Source organism: Otolemur garnettii, unplaced genomic scaffold (genome assembly GCF_000181295.1).
Source record: "Otolemur garnettii isolate 467f Iridium unplaced genomic scaffold, OtoGar3 scaffold00007, whole genome shotgun sequence".
In the NCBI taxonomy this organism is placed as follows: domain Eukaryota; kingdom Metazoa; phylum Chordata; class Mammalia; order Primates; family Galagidae; genus Otolemur; species Otolemur garnettii.
This window is the reverse complement of record NW_003852402.1, coordinates 35,494,091-35,519,503: the sequence shown is the minus strand read 5'-3', so window position 1 is coordinate 35,519,503 and position 25,413 is coordinate 35,494,091. Positions and strand designations below refer to the sequence as shown.

The window sequence follows — 25,413 nt, the reverse complement described above, 5'->3', positions numbered from 1 at the left end:
TTCTCAAGCATATATTGAGTGCCTACTGTGTGCCAGACTTCAGAGATAACTAAGATGCTTTTTCTGCTCTAAGGAGTTAATGCACTGGAGCGATAGAGTCCAAGGTAATGAATCGAACCTGAGATGACTAAGGAGGTTCTTGTCCAGCCGGATTCCTCTGCGTTCCACGAAGGACAGTAGTAACTGAGTGTAATGCGTTATTCCTGCTGCTCCATCCTTTAAACTTCAACCCAGCAAACCTGTTGTAATTTCAGATCCCAAATTTACCGTACTCTCTACTGCCCCAGGTTCTTTGAAAATATTGACCGTTGATCTGGAAACATCTCCACAACTCCCCATTCCTTCGGTTAACTCTTTACACGCGGTAAGGTTGCTTCTGCAGCCTTTTCCCTCTTCTTATTTATTTCAGGTTAATGTGAGGGTACAACCGGGTCAAAATATTTGAATTTGTTAGGTAGCATCCTTCTTATATCTCACATCCCAAAAGTATGTTAAACACCCCCAGACCATGTCCATTCAGTGGGAGCACCCCCTTCCCCTCCCCCTTCCTTAAGCCCCTTCCCCCTAACTTGAAAAGAGTTTTTCTCCTATGTGGGTGTACAGTACATCATCTACTGGCTTCATGTTAGCATTTATCCAGTGTATCAATACTAATAAGGCTTTTCCATTCTAAGATGTTAGGGGTCTGTCTTGTTTTCTCCCAGGGCAGACAAGATTTCTGTTAGAGTAGTATTTACATTGTGCAGTGGGGTTCGCTGTACACCGATTTGCCTCTTCCATGCTGAGTGTTTCTCAGTGTCAGGGAATGTGTTTTGCTCGCCATTCTATTTACAGGGCCTCGCTCATTATCGAGTGAATGAACAGTTGAGTGAGTGAATAATTTTCTTACAACAGAATCACTTCATTTTATTGGGACAATGATGTTTCAATAGGGATGGAAGAGGTACTATTAAAATCACCTCTGTGCTGTTGGCAAAGCACACATTTCCTCCTAGTCCTTCTGAAATATCTCTCACCTATCCCATTTGAGAGATCCTTGTTTGTAGTAAGCAGTCAGTGTTAATGGGGATATGTCGGTACTCAAGGTCAAAATCAAACAGCCTATAAAAATAAGTAGGAAGGGCTTGGGACTGGGCAGTGGCTTTCCAAGCGAGCATCAGGGGGCTGAAGCATGTTCAGAAAGGTGTAATGGTTGAAGGACAGCAGTCCAGGCAGAGGGAAGGGAGAAATGGTTTGAGCCTGGCACAGAGGCTGAGAAGTATGGCTGACATTTGCTCCATAGGAAAATGTAATGAGAGATTAGCCTTGAGGTCACAACGGGGAAGGCCATGAATGCTGAGCTGGGGAGGGTGTTTATTATGTGAAGAGGGCATGTTGGGGGACTTTTGCAGAGGGCCGTGTAGAGGAAGAGTTGTATTTCAGGAAGTTTTCCTATCCGTAGAATGCATAATGGATCAAAGTAGGAACGGAGGCAGGCACAGTAGCTGTTTCAGTTTAACAATATTTATTACCTGCCTCAGATGGGTTAGACATCCCGAGAAAAGACATAATTCGTTTCCTGAGGGGACCTGTAGCCTAATGAAGCAAGGAGAAAAATGATGAGGCGGTTTCAGTAAGCGTGCTAAGCAGTACAGGCGGAAAGTCACGCAGGCCCGAAGGAAGTGGGGAAAAGGGGAAAGGAGGGGCAGATTCAAGGGGCGGTCGTGAGTTGGATTTTATCAGGTCCTGGGTGGCTTTAAAATGTCCTTAGCCAACTTAAAGATAGTTGTAGAAACAAAGAGAGGAGCCCTCGTGACAAACTCAGTTTCAGTGATGGAAGAATGGTGGTTCTCAATGAGGGGTTTGTAGGAGAAGGGGATGGTTGTGGGGATAATAAGTTAAGACTTAGACTCCCCAAGTGTAAGGAACAGCAAGGGTGCGTGGTAATTACAGTCCGTGTTACTCGGCACTCTTGGTTACAGATTAGAGAATAGCACCTCACACTAGCTTAAGACTGGGGCGTATCTGTTGCCTTATTGAACAATATAGTGTCAGCGTCAGGCCTGACGGGTCCAACGTGGGTTTCTGTGTGTCGGCTTCACCAACAGGCAGACCCTGTTGTTAAGGAATCCCCAGCACAGCTGTTTTCAACCTGTGGGTCGTGACCCAGAGGAACTGTATGAAAGGGTCGCGGGATTAGGAAGGTTGAGAACCACTGCTCTAGCAGAAGGAAAACTTCATCTCATTTTCAAAAGAAGACTCCCTTTCCCAGTAAGTTCTGGGGCCACATTAGCCCTACTTGACCTTGTTCACACCTCTGTCACCTGCATGGCTGGGGAGGGGGGGCGTACACTACCCTCTTTGGCCAAATTGTATGACTACTTTTCATCGGGGGTGAGGGCAGCCTCATGCTACCCACATGCATGGAGGGTAGATGTGGGCTGTTAAAAAGAAAACCAGGGCACTCTTATTAGAAGGAGGGGTCTGTTAAAAAGCTCATTACACAAGGCTGTGTAATTTTCGTCATTTTAAGTAACATTGCCTTGTTGAATCTTTAACATGACATTTTGTGAAAAGTATTAATATCAGCTGCAAAGCCCAGGTCAGGTGGAGCTTTAGAGCGAGAACTGCCTGGTGTTAGCAGAGGGACCAGGACTCCATTGCTCTCTCCCATTCAGATGTGGATGTCTGCTGGACAGGCAGAAGCGTAGGTCGTGAGGAGTGCCCAGAATAGAAGGACAGATGGAAATGTCAACCGTGAGTGGCAGTTGCTGAAGAGGATGACCGCAGAGGTCAAAGTAGTAGAGAGGAAGGAGGTCAGGGGACAGAACCAGGAGAGAGACATTCACATTTGGGAGGACAAATGGATGAAAGTGATGTGACCCAAGGAGGGTTAGAAAGACGTAGTCAGAACAACAAGAAGAGCAATGTGCTGAAGACCAGAGGTCCCACGTTGTCATAAATGCTTATCTTGTTTTCAGAGTCATTCAATCTTCAAGGCATTTTAGGTGAAATATTTATGACCGTGATCCGTAGGTGTTTGGAGCTTATAGACGTGATGAAACTGCCTTCTGTGCTTTGGCTGCGTCAGTTGTTTGGAGGTGACAGCAGGGATGGAGGCTGGAGTGTTACAGGGACAGCATAGGTGACACACTTCGCACTGCCTACCTCATTTACTCCTCACATGATCCTATAAAGGACAGTGGTATATATGATACAAAAGATGAAACTGAGGTCCAGTGAGGTAAAATAACCGTGTCCACCATCTCACGGCCTGGATGTATCCAGTGTGCTCCAGAATCAGTCTACTTAACTGGCCCCCTTCACTGTGTGGCCTGAGTGTACATAGTCCTGTCTGGGTAGCGCTGAAGCAGAGCAGATAAACAAAGGCCTTAATTTTTTTTTTGCAAAATAAATTTTAACTCATCAGTAAACAATTTTGGTTTTGCTTTATTAAGAGTTTGGCCTTTACTTTGAAGTAGAATAATTGGAAGTGTCAGACCCGTGTGCCTTTGATGTTGGAAGAATCCAAGCGTCACTCCTGCTCTGGGGACTGATGGTCGTCATTTATGTGGGGGTGTGTGACTGAAAAGGTCAGTAGACAAAAAATAGCAGTGAGAGAAGCCCCAGGGCAGTTTGAGTGGCATCATCACATCATTCTTTAGTGTTACAGTAGTGTTGGCCTTTGTCAACATTTTCTAAAGGAGAAATCATAAGGCAGCAAAAACAAAGAGCCAGAAATAAACAAACCTGAAAACAGGTTCAGACCTCCTGGAAGACCTGAGTCCTGGGTGCTCTAGCGAATTCTTCCTAGATTGCACCTTTCTCCTTTCTCTCTTCTCCTCCTCTGATTTCCTCCACCTTCTCAGGGTGGAAAGTTTCCTCATTCCTTGGTGTCTTTCTGAATTTTCAACCGTGATTCACAGAAGCAACTTCGGACTGTAGTCAGCGTGGAATTTTGTTTTGAGTTGAGAAATAGCAACTATTTGTTGTGGATTCATAAAAGAAAATGCAAATGGATCGAAGTCTATTATGCAGAGTGCTGAATGATTGACTTGGCTTCTCATTTTGCCAGCAGATTACTCAGATTCTATTAAGACTCTTTTGGTCTCTATCTTTCTTCATACGACGTGGAGGTGGCGTAATGCATCCCTTATCACGCACTTGCATGTGTGACATGACTCATATGAAAACCCAGTACAATTTAGTCTTACTCCGTATTCTTTCGCCATAAACATTGATGAAATAAAAACCTGCTTAAGCAGATAACACCCATCCAGAGACTGTTATTTATTAATAAAGCCTGCCTGGGTGTACAGCACGCTTTGCACATGGCTGAAGTATTGCCTTGTGCTTCCATTTTTATTTTACTAACACTGCCCTTTAAGTTTTTCTTTTTCCTACCATGTCAAGCTAGGAGCATGATGTATAGTTTTTTTCACACAGTAAAATTGTGAAATTTGTTAATGTTTTGAAACTCCTGTTTTTTGAGAGTTGGGCATAGTGTCTCTTGTGGCTGCTGCAGGTTACATGGCTTATTGCTAGCAAGATAAATTCCAGCAGCTTTAAATAGGTGTTTATAAGTATGCAATTTTCCTCAAAAAGGCTTCCCAGAGTGGGTTATGCTGCTGAGCCAAAAGCACATTGAAAACCTGGTTTGGGGAAAATGGTTCTCCATCCTTTAAATATCTGCTACTGAGTGGGTGAATGGCTGTTCTAAACCAGATGTGCTGTCCGGCTCTCCTCATTGCTTGGACAGTGCCTCATCCCAGAACGCTCTGCCTCCGAGCTCTCCGCTGCCCTCACTTTGGTATGAGGGTTTCTGCATGGGTATTAGCGAGATTCCCATCAATATCTAGGCTAATGTCTAGTCGAAGCCCCTTGGGGTTTTGTTCTGAATTGCTTGAAATCAGCCATCTCTGACAACACTGTTTGGCAGTTTTTCATATGTCTTTTAAATTTTAATTATAACCTATCAAGTCTTAAGCAATTACTTCTGGGTTAGACTCTTGATGAATGTCATAGCAGGGTGTTTTAATTTAATAGATCCAGAATAACATCTGGTTCTAATATTTTAAAAGCCAATTTATATGGAAATTCATGTAATACACAGTCAATACACGGAGACTTGCAAAAATCAAAATCAAACTGGAAAATCAATTCATTGTGATGGAACAGGTCTTCAGTTAACAAAGGACTAGGTTCAGCTGCCAGGACTTAACACTCCAAATATCACAGTTAAGAAAGAATAGCAATTTGTTTTTCATACTCAAGAAATGAGGAGTAGTTGGTTCAGAGCTGGTGTGGTCTACTGTGCCAGGAACTCAGTTTTCTTCAGAGTTATTGCTCTAGTGTTAACGTATGATTTCCGTTCCTGAGGACACCTTATGGGCCAATATGGCTGCTGGGGTTCCAGCTGTCACATCTGTGTTCCACCCAGGAAGGAGGTGGATAGCAGTGAAGAGGAAGAAGGCTAAGCCTTTGCTTTCTTTAAGGGCAATTCCTGAGAGTAGTAGATGAAAATTATTTACACAACTGTATTTGGCATCAAGGGAAAATAAGTAACTTTTTCTTTCTAGATGCCCAGGTATCCAGTTAATAATTACAGTTCTATTCAATATTGAAAAGGGGGGATTCTAAATGCATTTCACTAATTTTTTATATTATCCAAATTTCTAAAATTAAGTTGATATAAAATGTTAAGAAAAATAAATTATATAGTTTTCATAGTTGAAAAAGGGGGGAGATTAGGTCCCAGGGACGGAATCATTGCCGCATAGAGTAAATTTCGAGACCTGATTTTAACAGATCTTTTGCCTTCTTATTTAATGTCTAGAAAAGTCAACGAGTTCTCCTAGGTAGATATTATATGTAAAAGGACTAGCATGGTGTTCAACACATAGTACCTAACAATACATGATCAATCTATTTTGATTCTAACCCCCGACGACACTTAACTTCAGAGTTCTAAAAGGCTTTAATAAGGGACTTTTTGTGGCTCACACCCCGTCTTTGCATAGCAGCAGCAGAGGCAGGACAGAGGTATCATTTGCACCAGGATGCCCAGAATACTCCTGTATCTGCAGAGCAGTGTTCTGCTTTTCCATATAGAAGATAAATGAACAATTACAAGTGTTTAAGTGATTTCAAGGTGAAGCTATTATTGCAGAAACTGAAGCTTGGAGAAGTTAATTGGGAAGTAATTTAGAGAAGCAGCTGAAACTCATGGCCCAGTCATTTGATCCAGCTAGAACACTGACTGCGTTTTTCACTGGTCACATCATCTTGTTCCCTGATCTGCTTGAGTCTCGGTGGCAGGTTCTTGCTTTTGCAGGCAGACAGTAAATGAGAGATCTGGACTCAGGATTCTTTCCCCTCAACCCAGGGCTTTGGTAAACCACTTTTAGGTAATGTGTGTGCTCGTACGCAGTTCCTCTGATTGAGACAGCCTCACAGCAGAAGGCCGAACTGGTAGAGGAACTAGCGGTAGATGGCATTGCCACCACAGAGCTTTACTCAAATCCTCCCAATACCTTTAAAAAGCCTTAATCAGCTCGGGCAAGAGATTTCTAGTTCTAGAACTTGTCATTCCTTCTTCCTCCTAACTCATGCCTCTTCTGAGTTCTCTAAATACAGAGATAGGTAGACCAGGGATACTGAAGACTCCGATACTGCCCTGTTTTCTGGGATAAGTATAATGGCAGAGGACAGGGGTCTTTCAAACCAAATCATTTACACGCCACGTTCAACACTTATTCCTGCCCACATATCCCAATACTATTGATTCCTTAAAATTTTTTTTTACATTGACTCTTTAAGTTTTTAACAATTTTATTCTGAGCAGATATCTATGAAATCCTGCTTTGATGTGAAAATTACATTTTCTTCCGCATATACATCGAAATAAATATTAAAATTTTTACAGGGTATGTTCTGTCTATTCACATGCCCCCAGAGATAGGTGGATGGCGTTTTGAGAAGCTCAGAATAGTGGAAAGAGCATGATCTGTGAAGTTCTATGCTACTCAGCTTGTAATTTTGAACTGGTTATTCATCTCTCAACCCTAACTTCTCAATGCCTGAGAGGAGTGGTTAATAATATCTATCTCCTCTGAGATGTTCTCAGGATGAAATGAGATGGTATAACTAAGGAGACCAGAATGGTGCTTAGTGGCCTAGCAAGTGCTCAGTAAACACTAGGTCCCTGCTTCGTGAACTCTCTGGAAATATCAAGTATGCAAACTGGAAATATTAATTCTCAAAAGCAGGAGACAAGGCTGAGTGCTGTGGCTCATACCTGCAATCCTTCTTCTTTGGGAGGCTGAGGCGGGTGGATTGCCTGAGTTTAGGAGTTCGAGATTAGCCTTAGCAAGAGTGAGACCCCAGTTGTACTAAAGATAGAAAAATTAGCAGGGCGTTGTGGCAGACAGCTGTAGTCCCAGCTACTCAGGAGACTGAAAGAGGATTGATTGAGCCAGGAGTCTGAAGTTGCTGTGAGCTGTACATAGCAACTCTGTGTACTCTACACGGGCTGGCAGAGTGAGACCATCTCAACAAAAAGGGCAGGAGGCAATGATGTGCTGTACTTTGTATCAGGGGTCCTCAGACTTTTTAAACAGGAAGCCAGTTCACTGTCCCTGAGACTGTTGGAGGGCCAGACTGCGGGCCCTGGGACGAGTTGGCTGCTAAGCAGGATGGGCAGTGGCGGCAAAAACACCCGGCGGGCTGGATAACTGTCCTTTGTGGGCTGCATGTGGCCCGCAGGCCGTAGTTTGAGGACACCTGTACTATAGATGATAGTCCTGTGAGAGCTCAGAAGTGGGAGAGGCTGAAGTTACTAGAATGAAGGAAGAAGGGAAACATTGGGTGGATAGAGAGCTGTCCTCCTAGCCTCTCCACCTCTCTTGGCCCTGGCTACCCAACATGTGGGCCAAGGCAGAGCATCACTTGGGAGCTTGTTAGAAGTGTGGACTCTGGTTCCCCCCCCCTAGGGCTGTGCAATCAGAGGTTGCCTTTTAACAAGAACCTGAGGTGATATGTCTCTGAGAAGCACTGCTACGCATGCTGGTATTCTGTCTAAAACTTGAAATTTCAAGTCGGGGCCTCCTTCTGGCTCTAAGTGTATTTCCCTGCACTGGTATCACCTGGGCCTTGCTGCTCAGAAATGCAGATTTTCTGGCCTTACGTCCTCCTGGGACCTGGAATGTCCATTTTTAGGCAGTATGTCACATGATTTTTAGGGCGCTTGTTTGGCAATTGCTGTTCTAAGCCTTAAACCAATTGATGGAAACTCTGCCTTTATTCCTCAAAGGTATTTGCATTCCAACAAGGAAAACGTTTTTAAGGATATAAAAGACAGTCCTCATTGTGGTGTGTGTTAGCGATAAGGGGAGGACCTCAGTTCAACCTATATGTGCTCAGAGTCCCATCACGAGACCACATGATAACAAAGCTTCCCAGGAAGGTGGTGTCTTAGCAAAGTCATCTTGTTTTTCCTTTTTGTATTTTACATTTGATTTTTTTTTTCTGTAACATTTTGTTTTTTAGCCGCGCCATCAAGACTAATCAGGATCTTCTCCCAGAAACTCCGTGGACACATATTTTCTACAATGATTTTTGGGGGACCCTGCTAACCCACAGTGGCAGCCACAAGTCCTACCGGCCCCTCTGCACTCTCTCTTTCCGCCTGAACCACGCCATCGGAGGGCTGAATCCCTGGAGCTACCATCTGGTCAATGTCCTGCTGCACGCGGCCGTCACTGGCGTCTTCACAAGCTTCTCCAAGACCCTCCTTGGCGATGGGTACTGGACCTTCATGGCCGGCCTGATGTTCGCCTCGCATCCCATCCACACAGAGGCGGTGGCTGGAATCGTGGGACGCGCCGACGTCGGGGCCGGGCTCTTCTTTCTCCTCTCCCTGCTCTGCTATGTTAAACACTGTTCCACCAGAGGCTGCTCGGCCACGACGTGGGGCTGGTTCCTGGGGACAGGCCTGTGCGCGGGATGCAGCATGTTGTGGAAGGAGCAGGGAGTGACTGTTCTTGCCGTCTCAGCCGTTTATGACGTCTTTGTCTTTCACAGGCTGAGGATGAAGCAGATCCTGCCTGCCATTTACAAAGTAAGTGATTGTTGGCTCTTGAGCATTGGCTTACTGAGTAACCTACTTGCTTGGTCCTTTGCCACCAGTTAAAAAGCAAATCTGTTCCTCTTCAAGCGGCATTTAAAATAAGTTCCTTTTTGATCTCCGGTCAGTGGAAGTGCCCCTCTCGACCTTGCTCTGCTAAGCAGGGCTTCAGTCACTGAATGTTTTATTCCTCAGATGTCTTATTTTCAGGGTTTCAGAAGTGGTAAAAGAATCATTTTGCCTTATAAAAAAATTAGCATCTTTACTTTTTAATCGTTTCTGCCCAAATTCTGTATAATTCAGCCAATTATCTTTAATGTGTATTTGTGAAGTTAACACAGCTGATAATAGCATCAGAGGCTAGAAGACTCCACAGAGGGGAAATTCTCTGCCGTTTGTTAATGTTACTCTTCCTGAGTTGACTTTGGAAAACAAGCCTTCTCTGCCACGCATTGGAAGTCAAATTCTCAAACAATGAATCAGATTCACCTTTTCTTTGTTGTGGTATAAGAATAGAAGAGTCAAAATAAAAAGTGGTTATTATTAAGTCTTGCCCAGAGGCTGAGACCTTTGCCTCTGGGCTTATTATTTGTTCTTCTATATCCCCTTAGTGGTTTCCAAGGCAGTGTTGTTGGAAGGTCACAGAAGCATTTTAGGAGCCCCATACTCTTAAAGAAGACTGAGTAGATTTCTGCTAAAATTAAATTAAGGAAAACACCGGGAAGACAGGGTGCCTTGAGAAACTGCCTACTTCATCTGTCCATTCTCCTTTACTTAACCTAATACCCGCCCTTCCTTTGACTTTAATTCAGAGGGTTCACAGACCTTGGCCAGCTGTGTTTTAGGCAAGTTCCCACTTTTTTTTTTTTGCAGTTTTTAGCCAGGGCTGGATTTGAACCCGCCACCTATGGCATATGAGGCCAGTGCCTTACTCCTTTGAACTACAGGCGCCCCCGCTCCTTTTTTTTTTTTGAGATAAGGAAGGAATTAAGGTTTTGGATACCAGATGTGTGGGGAAACTGTCAAGTTTTCCTAGTTTTGACTACTCCTTCCCCTATCAATTAACAGTTTTATTTGAAATTGGACTGGGAATAAATTAAAGAAAAATCGAGAGGAACAGAAAGCAAATGTTTTTAAAAATTGCTTTTTTTTTTTCCCTCCACTTAGTAGGCAGAGTAATCATTGCTGTGCTTTTCCACGGTAGGAAGCCTAACCTTTTTCTGCTAAAAACTCAAGTATCAAGGGCTTAATGAAGTTCTTTGCGATTTCAATTAAATGTTGACACTTTCGAAGAAAACTCTGGTTAGAATTTGATGCTTGAAAACATATGGTTTGAAAGTCAAGCTCTGAAAGTTTCAAATCAGTTTTAATTATTTCAAGGAAATTTAGAGAGAGTAAAGAGTAAATTGTTTTCTTCTAAAACAGTGTCATCAGCAGTGACAGACTTTCTTGTTTCACTGGTAATAACAATGGAATAAGTATAATTCCGTAATCTCCACGAGTCTTTGTCCTTTGGAGGTTGTATTCCATTTGAGGACACAAGTTCCGGGGCCATGGCAGGGCCTCCTTTTGGTAACCTGTGAAACATTATGGTTTCTTACACAGAATTTCCATTGTCCCATCTTAAGAATTAGGAAATTATTTTGATATGTCAATTCAGGCCTTTTGAAGAAGAAAGAAAGAAAATTTCTAAGAAAATTTTCAGTTTTCTAAGCTTATTTTCAAGGGCAGAGTTGCTTATTATGGAGCTCCTTGTTTAACTATGTTCTGTATACAGTACTTATAATAAAAAATTAAAACTTTGTTTATCTGAAGTTAAAACTTACCTAGGTATCCTGTATTTTACCTGGCAACCTTACTATGTAACTGTTTCTTACGAAAATAAGAAATGGCACTAGCAAAGGAATTCCTAGTAGTAGAGTATGGAGTCCTCTGTGCTGTGAGAAAGAATTGAATACTGTTGAAAGTTGGGTTCTGAGATGTTTTTTAAATGGATACTTGCCCAGACTCTCTCAGCAACTGCTCCTTACAGGGCTCAGCAGCAGCAATGATGGTAGCGGGGGGGCAAGTCCTGCATCTGATAATTGCTGCCTCATCTTGGCTCTTTGTGCCATGTTTAAGTTTGGGGCCAGGGAGCTTAATGAAGACATCGGGATTAACAGACTATAGATTTGTGTTGCCATTCACCTTACTTCCAAATGAAACAGAGCTAGAAAGGCTACTCAGACATGGTAGAATCACTAGAACACGTCTGGTGATCTCTTCACCACACTCTGAAAGAAAGCGTGAATTAGAACAAATAGATGTGAAGTTAAATGACTAGCATGGAGTAGTATTTTAACTCACCAAACCCGAGGAACCTGGGACTAATTCTGTTCTAATTCCCTTTCTTCATCTAAATATGGAGGCAGTTATTATTCTCACCCTGGAGTTGGTAAGAGGATTGTATGAAATTGGGGGGTGGTTAGTGTGAGCTGGAGTGCCCAGTATGTGGACAGTGCCTAGTACATATTCACTGAAGAGAAAGAACAAATATCGATGGAAAGTGTAATTTTTTGCTTTAAGACAAACTCGTACTTGTTTTAGTTCATACTGTGGTTTGACAGCTTTGAAATAAGGGCTGCTTAAGAATTGACTAAAGCTGAAGTAAGCAGATCTAAGCCCAGACTTTCATTTAGAATCTTCTGATGGTGAAACTCATAAACCCTGGCATAGATTGCATATGGAAATTATGGAAAACTCTGTATTCTATGCCTGTGGTGACTTACAGGACATTCTTACTGAAGAAAGAAAGGTCCTTTTTAACCTTAAAAGAATAACCATCTTAAATATCTTACCTGTTAACTCTGCATCTTAGTTATCAAGGTTTGCTAGGTAAAATAAACTTCCTTCTCCTACTGAAATAGAACTTATATATAAACAGAACCCTCCAGCTCACAAATGTTGAACTGTTATTCAAATTAGAGAACCAGTCAGATATTTAAAACCACGTAAATACCAATCTAAAGCTTGAAATGGTTAGGACCAGAGGAGCAAGGGTCTCTATTTTTATACTTTGGTCAGTAATGTTTTCATCGTACCAGCCACACTCAGCCTCTTTCTTCAGCGTGTCAGTGGTTTGGGTTCTGTGAATCTTATTTGAATCAGACCCTGACCCCCAAACTCACTTGTCCACCAGGGCCTTGCAGAATGGACAGTGGTGACCTGGAGGTCCTGTCTGCCACTGCTCTCTCCACTCTATTACTGCATTGAGAAAATACAGGCTTCCATATGATAGAACTTAAGATTTTTTAAGACAGAAATCTGAATTTTTCTGTCTATTTTTTTTTTTGAATGTCAATTACTAATTTAAAAAGCAAAAAAACAAGAAACCTCATTGGCCCAGACAAAATCTTTGAACTGGCTAACTTTGCCCCTAAGACTGCAAATGATGCACATAGTCCTATTATGTGGTCAAGCTTTTGCAGTTTTGCAAAAGAAATACAAAAGTTGGCCAGGCATGGTGGATCACGCCTAAAATCCTAGCACTCTGGGAGTGGGAGGCAGGAGAATCGCTTGAGGTCATGAGTTTGAGACCAGCCTGAGCAAAGCGAGACCCCCTATTTCTACTAAAAATAGTAAAATTAGCTTAGCATGGTGGCTCACGAGTGTAATCTCAGTTACTTGGGAGGCTGGAGCAGGAGGATCACTTGAACCCAGGAGTTTGAGGTTGCTGTGAGCTAGACTGAGACCACATAGCACTCTAGCCTGCGCAAGAGAGTGGGACTCTTCTTCAACAGGAAAAAAAAATGAAGAAGAAAAAAATGTAGAATTTATATTTTTCTTTGATAAAGTACATGGGAAATAGTAAGTACCTAGCATATAGTAGATATTTCATATTTAATGAACAGTGTTTACAGTTGCTAGGCACAGTTCATAGCGTGCTGAAAATGTTAACACATATAACTTATGTCGCAGCCATTTATTGAGAGAAGAAATATGACTTAGGAAATAATATGGTTGCTGATAAACTATAATTGTGCCAGTAGTCAGAAAGATTGGTCAGAACACACTAAATATAAAATCTTCTGAAATACATGAATAAAAATCAGTGTTTTAAAATAGTTCTTTTCCCAGGTTTCAGCTTAGTGTGTTACCTGCATTATGCTTGGCCTCTAGCATACCATCTGCTGTGGAGGTACTTAGTAAATTATTGAATTCACACTTACTTAAGATTTACCTTTTTAAAGTACACGGCTGAAATGTTAAAGTGAGATCTGTTCTCTCCCCTTTCTACAAGGAGAATTTCAGTCCTGAGTTAGCGGGGTCTGGAAGGCAGGATTGCAAGTCGTGCCTGTCAGAAAAATAAATTTTCTTGACCTCTGACCAAATAATTATTTTAACGTGCCTTAGATGACTTTCACTTACTTAGTTTTATGTGGTCAAAAAAAGAGGAGGGAGGAGCCTAGAAATACACTTAAACTCGCCTTACAAATAAATACTAGACTTTTATCTCCCCACAAATTTTTTTACAAGCTCCCGTGACCCCAGGAGGTAACATGGGTAATAAAATCAGTAAAAGCAACATTTTTCTTACCCAACATCAGTCGCTGCTTGCCTGGTGACCGTTTTCTGGTGCTTATTTAACATCTGTTAACTGTTTAAATGTGGAAACATCTTTTTCCCTCTTTATTAACCTCATAATCGCTTTTTCAGTTACAGGTGGAAAATTAAAAAAAAAAAAAAAATCTGAAAAGTCAACATAGCAAGTCTAACAATTGCCCAAGATAATTTGGAACAATGAAACCCTTTCAGTGTGATCTTTTTAAAATTTCTCTAGAGATGACTACCTTTGTTCGTTCTTTTGCTACAGTGGCTACCAAGATGTGCATTATCTGGGTATGCTTTCCTTAACATTTTTTTGCTCTTTCACAGAAATAAGATTATTTTATCATAATAGGGGGCATTGTCACATTTGAAAAAAATGAGTCATCTCTTTCTAGAAATTGTGTCTTTTTTTTTTTTTTTTTTTTAAAAGCAGGGTGTGAATGATGGAAGGTGTTCCTGGTGAATGAGGTTCACCTTGGACTTGGGCATTGCATAAGCTTTATTCTATATTTAGATGTCGTGATCAGACCAAACAGGCCAAACCCCAAATTTTCAAATCACTTAGAGTTTTATCCTGAGAATGAATTCCGAGGGTGGCAGTTGATGTTCTGTTAAGGTTTTCGTTCCATTGCTGTGCACACACTAGAGATTCACACTTCTCACTGTTTTGACTTGGGATAGAGGAGCCTGGGGAGGGAGCCGCTTAGCCTACAGCCCCTTGCGCTTTTTTATTTGATGAGCTGCTGGGGATGGTGTTGATCATTGTCATTCGTGGCTTTGCCCCTTTACTTCTAGACTAGCTTGTGGTTTTGTTCCAGTCCTGACCCTCATTTTGATTTCAGTGGGTGAAACACGGCGTATTTGCTGTTTTTGTTTGTCTTCCATCAGCGGCTGTACCCCTAGGAGTCCTACTTCACAACTTTCATTTCCCTTATTTGCGTTTTCCTTGACTTCCTGACGATCCAGATACAGCAAAACACTCCGATTCTGATCGCAGTATTTCCCAGCTTTATTGAAACCGTAGGGCTATTTGTCATACACTTACAAATGAATTTGGATTTCCTCCCAGTAAACTTGTTGCATTTAATATTCATGACCTGTAGTACTGTAAAACTTTGAACAGCTGCCAACATTGCTAACCGGATAATACCACCAGGTTAAGGCTCAAAAATATTTTACAATTCAGAGAGTCAAAGATAAATAAAGTGTTTTATTCCTGCAGGTTGGCGCCTTTTTTTCCAGCTGATTTAAGGTGATTCTTTGGTCTGGACAGGTTCAAGTTGAGTAATTCAAATTTGGGAAGCTGACTATCATTGCAAGCATCTGTCATGCTTGCATTATCGTGTTAATATCTGGACCAGCCATCTATTCACAAATTATCATTTAGAAAAGAAAACATGCGTCTTTGTGCCAGGCACTGTATTAGGCGATGCTGTGCTTCAGAGATGAATTGATGAGAATATGCTCATAAGGGCTTCATGGGGTAGTGTGGCATTGGGAATAGTACCTGCAAGTGTAGGACCAAAATTTGGGAGCAGTAAAGGCTATAAGGGAGGCATTTGGGAGCGCTGGGGGAGTTTAGAGAAATGGGGTTCCTTTCAGCTGAGGGCAAGAAATGCCTCTGGAGCAGAGACATGGGAGCAGAGCCTCAAAGGAGGGTTAAGATGGGGCATTTATAATTGGAGAGGTAGGAAAGACTTCAGGAAAACAACGTGAGCAATATACAGTAGGGAGCTTACGGTGAAGCACTGGGGCCACTGAGGAGCTGTTTTGGCAGATAAGTAAGAGTGCGTAGAGTTTATACAAGAAAATGAATCAGAGGTAGATTGAGACTAGCTAGACTATCCAGTGATGGGAGGAACCTTGTTAAGGAATCTTGTAGCTCCCAGAGGGTTTGGCGACAACGCATGGTTTTTAAACGTGCTTCCATTTGGGTCCATGAAAATGTCTCAGGAGGAATGTTCAGGACGGCTCTATCTAGCCACTTGCGGGGCTAAGGGAAAGATTCCTTTGGAGATGGTGGAGTTGAGACAGAATCAGACTGAGCAGTTGAGATTTCTGTCTCATTCAGTGTGTCTGCTATCAGTGTGTATCTTGTTCTTCAGCGTTTAGTAACATAGCATTTTCTGAAGACTAGTATTTTACTTTTTACTCCATAATATTTGGCGTGGTATTACGCAGTCCTATTGAGAGACAGGGAGTCCTTGAGGGCTTTCTCTTGTCCATTTTTTTTTTTTTTTTACCATTTTTGAACAATATTCAGATAGTACCATGAATGCCCAGAAGTACAAAATCCCTCTTTGTGTGGTACAGAAAGACAGAAAAAAAAAATTATTAAAAGGCTCCTTTCTACAGGACAGAATAAAATACTCTATCAGCACTGAATTTCAACCAGTTAACTCAATACTCTTCAGTGAAAATGACACGCAAATTGGATCTTGTGATGAATAAATAATGATTCTCATTGAAATCTTCTATGCTGTTCTCATAACACTGTCTGGGATGCATATTACATCACTCGGCTCAATTTTCGATAACCTGCGGCCTCAGAGGAATCGAATTGACAAAGATTCGCCATTCTCAGGTTACTAGGGACTGTCAGTTTCACAGAAAGTGATGTGGTTTGCACAAATTTGAAATGCGCCGTAACCGCCTAGAAGCCAGATCCCTGTCTTTAAATGCCCAGAACAACGGAAATGATAATTTAGTATTGATTTGGCAAATGAAATTTTAGCTACAGAAAACCTGATTCCGTGACTACATTAGAGATGCCTTAAAAGGCAGGAATGGGGTGGGGTGGATGAAACGGACTACTAAATGCATTGGTAGTTAAACTACAAGTGAAAGGTGATTGTGTAAAGTGGATTGACGTTGTAAGTTGTAGTTTTCTTTTAAACATTCACCTTTCGTGCCTGTGGAGCACAGCATTTCTTGCTTCAAAAGGGATAATAAGAAATCAGAGGGGAAAAGCAGCACCTTCTGATGCCGTGTGTGGTGATCTGGTGGCAGCAAGGTCAGCGTGCCCTCGCTCTCTGGGTTTGTCTCCACGATGCCGCAGCACCCAGATGGCTCCTATATGCTCCGCTAGTCTGATTATAACTCCTGCTTCAAGGGAAATAGCATGAATTCAAAATTTAATACATGTTTCTCCAGTAATTATGGCCTTGATTAGTGAAGTCAGTGTTTTCTGTTTCAAAGGACAATTTCTTTCTCTGCCTGTTTATTCATTTAATTTCAGGAAATCAAATAAAACGCCAAGATCTTAAGACTCCTTGATGTGATAGGGATCTGTCATGCCTGTGGTTTGGGTCTGTGGTCGTCACTTTGCTTAAAATGTAAGGTTCAGGGCAAACAGCAGGAGCAACATTGGAAAAATGAAGGATGCATAAAGAATGGTTGAGTTTTTTAGTAACAGAAGACATGGAAAACTCAGAATTGTCCCTAAAATATTGCAAAACATAAACCAAAAGCCATGTGCTTTCAATTGAAACTTTGATATGCAGTATCAGTTGTGGGGGTTCAAAAATAGATGGTGTATATTTAAAAACCTAAAAATAATTTTTGTGTGTGCCTGTGTGAATTGTTACGCCTGTTAGCAGACCAACCAGCCCTTCTGTGACTGATGGTATTGCATTTAACTCCCCCCCTTCTTTGAACAGGGTTGTGTTTAGGTGTGTGTATTCTGCCGAAACAAACAGGCTGGATACAAGTCAGGTTACGCCAAGTCTTTATGTGAATGATTTGAGTGCATCTCAGTGACCTTAATGAAATGGAAAATTCCAAAGTACGTGGAATTTTTATTTCTCCTAAGTTCAAGACTCAGGAGAAAATTACCAGTTTGTATTGTATGCTTTTTATTAAAACTTAGGACATAGTATGATGAAAGTTTAATACAGTGTAAAGAGCTGCTGTTTACTTTGAATACCCATTTGATATTTGGCTAATGTCTCATGCGGCCCTGTGCATGTGGCTATTGTGAAAAAGCCATTAGTGAGAGCCAGCAAATAAATGACCACGTCTTCTAGTTAAACCTTTCCTAGTGGTGTAAATAACTAAGCTTCTTGAAACATCAGTTACATGATCTGTAAAATCAGGGATCTAGTATTGACCTTGTGCTAGGTACGGCTATAGCACATGTCTAGTAGGTATCTGGACTAGCACCAGCATTTTACTGAAGTCCTACAGCCTTTTAGTAGTAGTGAACTTTTATCTGTCATTTTATGGAGGACCCAATTAGCATGACTGTGGCTATTTTAGACTAGTTAATAGATGCAAGAAGAGATGTCAGTCACAGAGAAGGCTTGCTCTCCTGATCACCAGTGCTGAAAATGAAAAGACGGCCGAGGAGAAGTAATCTCCAGTGATAATTCCTCTAAACAGGATTATTTTATTTTTTTGTGTACTCGATTGAAACCAAGTATGTGGCTGTTGCTAATATCTGGTTGTCATCTCGTACTTCTCTATCCTGTCTTTTCCCCCTCTTTTGGGTTCAGGTGGGAGCGTTGCTTCTGTATCTGAAAAGGGGGGGGGGGGGCTACAGCTTTGTTATTTTGCTTCCACTGCCCTGTGTCCTATGTATTTGCATTTAGCTAGGTTTATGGTAAAAAAAAAAAAAAAAATCAGTAACTGCAGTATCTCAAAACTAAATTCTCCTATTTTTTATGAGAAAGAGGAAGCACTGTTATCACCTAAGGGTGAATGAATGTTAATCTCTTTCTCTTCAAACCTGGCAGGCAATATTGTTGCAGCTGATTCCAAAAGTCTCTTATTATAACAACCCTTTTCTGGGAAAGACCGAGGCTGTTTTTGTTGTTGTTCAGTGGTCCACTTTATTTCCCTCCCTCCTAGAGAGAGTACAAGGCAGAAAGTTTTGTTTTCAAAGCAAGATGATTTTCCGGCAGCCAGAAATATTGCATAAAATATTTAGACATCTTAATAACCATCAGCCCCAATTATTTTCACAGAAACTTAAACCTTAGTAGCTATGGTTTGACAGATCCACAGTTAAAATGGGTTTTGGCATCAGAAAATACGATATTTAAGAATCTGATTTAATTGACAGGTGATACGTGGGGTTAGTGGAAGGGAATGCTCATTGACTTTAAAACGACTTTAAGGGATTCGTCTTGCATTTTCTTTGAATATACCAAATGTGGGCAATCATCAGCCTCTCATGGGGACACTGTTTTAAACTAGAGATAATAGCACAACACTGGAAACTGCCAGGTAAGAACCTTTTGGTCTGCTTCCTTGTGTTTCAGGGACTGAGGGAGAGCTAGTGGAGATGTGGTAGCAGAGGACCTTTATTAAAAGCTTTCCCAGAGATGGGGGTGCATTCTGGGTCTGAGACCCACTCGTACACTGAGATTCGGATTCTCCTGTACAGTGTCATTCCGTGGTATAAAATTGTTCAGAACAACACAAGATTTTGTATCTGGAGAGCATCAGAAACCATCTGCCTGTCTCTCCATCACTGCCTCTTTAGAATCTGAGGCCCACAGATCTTAGGCATGTGATTAGCTGGGAGTGGAGCCAGCAGTGTATTGTAGCTCTTGCCCTCCAGGTCTGATGCATTGATCACTAGACACATTGTGTAATTTTTTAAAATTTGTTATGAAGGAAGTTTTTAATTGCCCAGTGGGACTTAGGCTAGTAACAGACGTCCCTGTACCTGTCATTCAAGTTTATCGCTAATTATGATTCTGCTCTTTTTATTTCATCCTAGGTTCTCTTTTCCTGTGTTAGTAACGACAGACTTCCCCTTGAAATTGAGGTTGGTTGTTGCCTTCCGCCCAGGCCCTCTTTTTCTAGCTTCAATTAGGGGTTTCACGATGTGTATTTTGTCATCCTAGGACTCCAGCTCGATTTAAGCCTGAGTTCAGATGGAATATTTACTTTTGTAGATACCATGAGCTTAACACAGAGTCAAATGACCGTGTGTTTTTCTTCCCAATTTGGTTACTTTCCGTCTCTAACACTGTCCCACTGTTCAAAAGGTTTATCTCTGTTTGTCTTTGCTGAGCTTAAGATTGGTCTAGAAGTGGAGAATTAATACAGGGTGATTCTTTTTTCCCCACCTTCTTCCAACGCCGTAAGGAACCACTGCACAACTCAAGAATAAGGAAAATGTTAGACAGTAGCTGGGGTGTGTAATCGTTTCTTCTGTTACCTATAAATTAGGAATGTGCTGGGATTTTAGAACACGCCACCACTGGAGTCTCAAAGTTTCTTTTAGAATATGATTTTTGTTTCTCGCTATCTGGTGAATATTTGGACAGGGGACAATCTTAATGTAAAAAACAGGAAAGACTCCCCAAATGACATTTTCATAGGTAAAATAGCAAGAAAGGAGAAAATGGGGAGGTGGAAACTGGGCTGGCACAGTGAGAAAAGGGCTGAAATGAAGTTGTCAAAGCAGCAGCCTGAAGCTTTTGGTTCTTGGACAGGATAATTTGTAGCTTAGACTCTCGTGCATTCTGCGGTATAATCTTCTCCATGGCTGCGCTGACTTCCATATTGTTCACAAAGGAAGAGAAATAACCTCTCTGAATTCATTAGCTTTCATTTGCATGCACATGGGGCTGGTGGTAATGATAACCACCATTTATCAGGGCTTAGTGTGTGCTAGCAGAGTGTGCAGTATTTTGTTCCCTTCTGTGAGTGGTTATTAACCCCATTTACAGATAAGATACGGAGAAGATAAACTGACTCTTAGGGAATTGAAATAATTAGCCCAAGGATTCAGACTATACAGCAGAGAGGGGACTCTCACCCCAACTGTGTGACTCCAGAGCTCCTGGACTTTCTAGTCTACTATTTTTATACATTAGCAAAACTGAAAGATCCAAGTAGTATAAAATAAATATATATATTTTTCCACAATACATTGCTTTGGGACCAGTAGTCTTTACTTACAGTAACTTTAAATACAAATAATCTGTACTTCCATGTACTGCTATTTTTGCTTCCATGTATACAGCTATTTTTATGGTTGCTAAAAATACAGATGGCTCATATGAATACCTTTCAGCCCCCAGGAAGACGCAGACATATACAGTAACTATTACTGTGTACTAAGTGCTAATAGAATTCCGCATAAAACGCTGGAGAAGCACAAGTGCCAGACAAATTAATTCAGCCTGGTGAGGGAAGAGTCAGAGAGTGACAGGAAAGTAGTGGATCTAGATAACCTCAACTCTTCTTTTTCTTTTTCTTTTTTTTTTTTTTAAACAATACCATTTAATATTCGTGGCATTCATTTAGGTTTAGAGTCAACTTCAACATCCATTTTTCTCCTCCGTGCCTCTCATGTGACAAGAATCTTGCCAGATGCTTTTTTGTTCATTGCTTAATGTACTGAGCACCTTGTAGATATTGAGGATAAAATAGTGAAGAAAACAGACAAACACCTGTACTCTTGGAATTTACGTTTATTTTCTAACAACTGTCACGATAACTCCGGGGTTTTGTTCTTATTTTTTTTTATCTTACAAAGAAGTTTTAATGAACTCCTTTCAAATTACGCAGTAAGACTGAGTTTCAGAGTAAAAAGGAGTCTGATGAGTTAAGGTGTTAAATGAGTCGTGACACGTGGGTAGGCTCTGGTTGGCTTTGGCAACCTCCCGTTCACTGGTGACTGAATGATCTTTTTCTTTTGCATAACCCTGTCCTAGGAGAGGTAGAGGCACTAAGATCTTGATATTCTGAGCTTGAGCGTCACATTGGCCTGCAGGGGATATCATTTCTAGGGTGTCTTTGCCCTGCGAGTACCAGATTTAAAGGAGAGGTTTGTGCATATATCCTTGAGCTTGACTTGACTCTAGATTTGCCTCAAGTTCCTATCCACTTCCCTATGTCCTCCGAAAGGCATGGTATTTCTCAAAAGCGTGTAAAAAAATTATCTGGAATCAGCTGCGATGGAAGCATTTGGTTTGTCTCTATATTTCTTTTTGCTGCATCATTGTTCAGCAGTGACATTAACTTATTAGAGTATTATTGACAGGCCAGGCCTTCCTAATGGCTTTACACGGGAAAGAAAGAGTGAGTCTGCTTTGTAGGATGAGGTTGCTTTGTAATTCAGATGAAGGTCTTATTCCGGCAAATTTCCTTAAAAATACAGAATTGCTTATACTAATTAGCAACATTGTGATGCCAAAGAGTGTATGTCTAAACACATATTTTTGGAGCTCTAAGCGACTTATATTTAGTGTGAATTATAAATACGAGTTTTCCTCTGTTTCTACAGAGAAGGGATGATTTTTTTTTCTCTACTTAAACAGAAAAGGGCTGTTTGTTCCCTGACTCAGCATCTAAAATCCATGAGGCCAGATATGATTCTGATTTTTTAAAATTATTCAAAGACAATAGGCTTCATAAACTCTGCATTCTATAACCATCCTAGCGTGGTAGCACTTTGTAAAAAGACATGTTTACCCTTTCTGCGGGAAATTTGTGAATATTTGTAGTAAATAGAATAAACTACAAACTGCCTCATGTCTGTTCAAGTAGACTTTTTTGTTTTCTTTTTTATAGTTTTATCGAGATATAATTCACATAGTATAAAATTGGTACATTTGATGTATACAGTTTATTAGATTTAAGTATAGTCAAAGCGTTTAGCATTAATCTTAATTCCACATTTGTGAAATTTAGATAGGAATTTTGGACCCGTAGATACCTTTTTTTCAAAGATGTAGGTGTTTGTCTTCAAGTTTAACAGGATGTGTAGGGAAAATTTTTGACCTTGAACCATGGGGGTCAGTGAACCTGGTTAAGATCTTAGTGAAACCCCTGAGTGTTTTCACCGGCTCCTTTAATCTGCTTAGCTGTCTTGTTTAGTGTTTAACAAATTAGTAATAGAGTTTGGGTAAACAAGGTATCTTATTTAGGGTTATGTATGGGTCACCATATTTGGATCCTTAATTTGATTTTTCAGAATGATACATTAGAGGGCCTATACATCAACGCCATTTTCTGGAATAAGCACCTTATGTCCATGGTTGATTGCTTTCTTCCTTGTGTGTTGGGTACATGATGTAGCCTTTGATTTTTGCATGACAGTGGTTTACAGTGCACATGTGAATCTGAGCACTTATTCTTGTTGTTTTTTTTTTTTTTTTGCAGTTTTTGGCTGGGGCTTGGTTTGAACCTGCCATCTCCAGCATGTGGGGCCAGCGCCCTACTCCTTTGAGCCACAGGCGCTGCCCTGGCACTTCTTGTTATTCCCATCTATTTGCCTATCAGTGTTTTACGTATATCTTACAAATGCAGCAATGATTAGGTTATATTTAAAATATAAAATTGGCATGTTTTTTTCTTTGACGTTTAAGTAGGAAAAGTGCTTATAAAATCCTAATTTCTATCCCGTTACTTATTTGAAAAAAAATGTAACATGTTTTTAGGCAAACTTTTAAGGAAGAGACCGGATTTGGAGTAAGTCTTTTATCCTTTTAAGGAAGTAGTCGTCCTGAAACATACCCAGCTCATTCTTCCTAGAGGTAAATTTGCTACTGAGCAACTTTAGAGACGCAGTAACCTAAAGTTAATTGCGGGAGAATGATTCTATAAAAATTTAATATGCCATTAAGACATTGGCTGATCTACATCAGATTTATGTAAAGGTTGTTTGAACCTGTACCTGGGTCCAGCTGGTAGCCTTTTTGGGGATTAATTATGTGAAAGCCTCTGAAAAATGTTAGACATTTGAGAGAAGTTGTGATTTCAGAGATAAAGGGAACTTGCTGTGAAAAGCATGGCCCTGTGGCGTAATGACACCTACCCTGCAGCTCTAATCAGGAGGCCCAGGTTCTCACGCGGTTTTGCCACGACCCACCTGTGTAATTGTGGACAAGTCATTTAACCTCTACAGGAGTTTCTCCTAATATGGTCTTTCCTGAGGATAATTCAGGGTCCAAATTACATCTTTCTATTTTAATCCAAATTTTTTGAAAGGGTTATACAACTAATTTTTTAATAAAATCATGTTCTTGACTTTGAAATTAGATTAGAAAGGTGGCTTTCTTGTGCAGTTATTAAGTTCCTTATTTTCAGCAGCACAAATTAGGTCCCAGAGGGCTTTTAATTTTTTTTTTTCTTGTGGGCCAACTATTTAGTGCAAACTGTAGTTGGCTACACATTTTATGTTTCATTAGCATAAATCTGTTTGGATTTAAAATAATATCTCATTCCACCTTTTTTCCATGATTAAGTTAATCTCTTTTATTATCTTTTAAACTTAAATACAGTGACCTGTTAATTATGGAAGATGGAGTCTCTCATGAGTCAGTTCTGCTTTGTTAATTCTTACTGTAGATTGAAATGGGAATGATGCCATTTTTACAGTAGCCATGCTGTTATCTTTATATATATAATCAGAAACTGACATATTCCTTGTTCTGTGCAAGAAAAAAAATACTGTGTTTATACTGAAATTAATTTCCCATTCTCTATTGAGGAATTTTTAAAAGACCTAAAGAAATATTAGGAAGTTTCAAACTCAGGCTATTTTTCCTTGATCTCAGAGGTCGGGGTACTTTCTCTGTAAAGGGCTAGATGGTGAGTGTTTTCTGCCATGAGGGCCTTAAGAACTCTGTCATAAAGACTCTGCTCTGTGGTTTGAGTGGCAGACAAATGGGTGTGGCTATGATCTGGGCTGTCCTTGCTGACTCCTGATCTTTCTAGTAATTTAGCTGGTAAACCCATGGATGTAAGTAATTTAGCCTCTCTGAAAAGATTAACTGCAGGACAATATGGTTGTAAAAATATGAATCATTCCATTCATACAAGTCGCATTTATTTTACAAAGGGGTTTATGTTCACTGGTATTTTTTAATCTGGATTTTTAACACTTTTGTCATAAGAATATATTTTTTAATTTTTTTGTTTTTAGTTTTACAGCCGATGAAGCCAATACTTTATACTCAACAAGTGTAATCACTAGGTTTTTTTCTTTTTGAGACAGAGTCTCGAGCTGTTGCCCTGGGTAGAGTGCTGTGGCGTCACAGCTCACAGCAACCTCAAACTCTTTGGCTCAAGCGATTCTCTTGCCTCAACCTCCCAAGTAGCTGGGACTACAGGCTCCTGCCATAATGCCCGGCTATTTTTTTTTTTTTTTTGTTTTGTTGTTGCAGTTGTCATTGTTGTTTAGCAGGCCCAGGCTGGGTTCGAACCCGCCTGCCCTGGTGCATGTGGCTGGCTCTGTAACCACTGTGCTGCGGGCCCCAAGCCCACCACTAGGTTTTTGCTCTGTTTCCTGCTTCATGTCAGACCACTGGAGCACACCGAGGAGGTTACTTCTGACCCCACTTTGTGTTAGTAGCATCTTCTTCACCCTAAAATTTTGAAAAGGAAGTCCAAAGTTAGCATTATGGCTATTCTTTGGATACTGAATTCAAAGTCATCAGACAAAGCAAACTTGGGTAACAATTCCTCTGTAAAAGAAGCCTAAGCAAACAGAAGGTGATTTCCAAGAATAACCACCTCTGGAAGTTCACAGCAGCTGTCAAAATATCTTCAGCTGTAATTTAGCTTGTAGTATGAGTCCTGGAGTTTTTTTCTTTTTCTTCCTCTGCTCCCCACATTACTTAGATATATTGAACATATTTATATATTGTTCTTGGTACAAAGGCCAAGCACTTCACAGAGGAGAGCTGTCACTGGGGAAAAAAAAAAAAAAAATAGAAGTAAAGCTCGTACCAGTTTAGTATTTTTTTTTTTTTTTTTTT

The 25,413-nt window shown here is 40.8% G+C and overlaps 1 protein-coding gene across 2 annotated transcripts in view; it reads left to right on the top strand.

Moving 5' to 3' along the window:
* Window positions 1–25,413, top strand: part of TMTC2 (transmembrane and tetratricopeptide repeat containing 2) — a 420,683-nt gene that overhangs the window by 150,519 nt on the left and 244,751 nt on the right. Inside the window, exon 2 of one of the 2 annotated variants that reach the window (XM_012814184.1) lies at window positions 8,527–9,097. The exons of the other annotated variant lie outside the window; for it this stretch is intronic. Coding sequence (XP_012669638.1) covers window positions 8,527–9,097 — 571 coding nt within the window. The remainder of the gene's footprint in view (window positions 1–8,526; window positions 9,098–25,413) is intronic. 2 annotated transcript variants of the gene reach the window in all.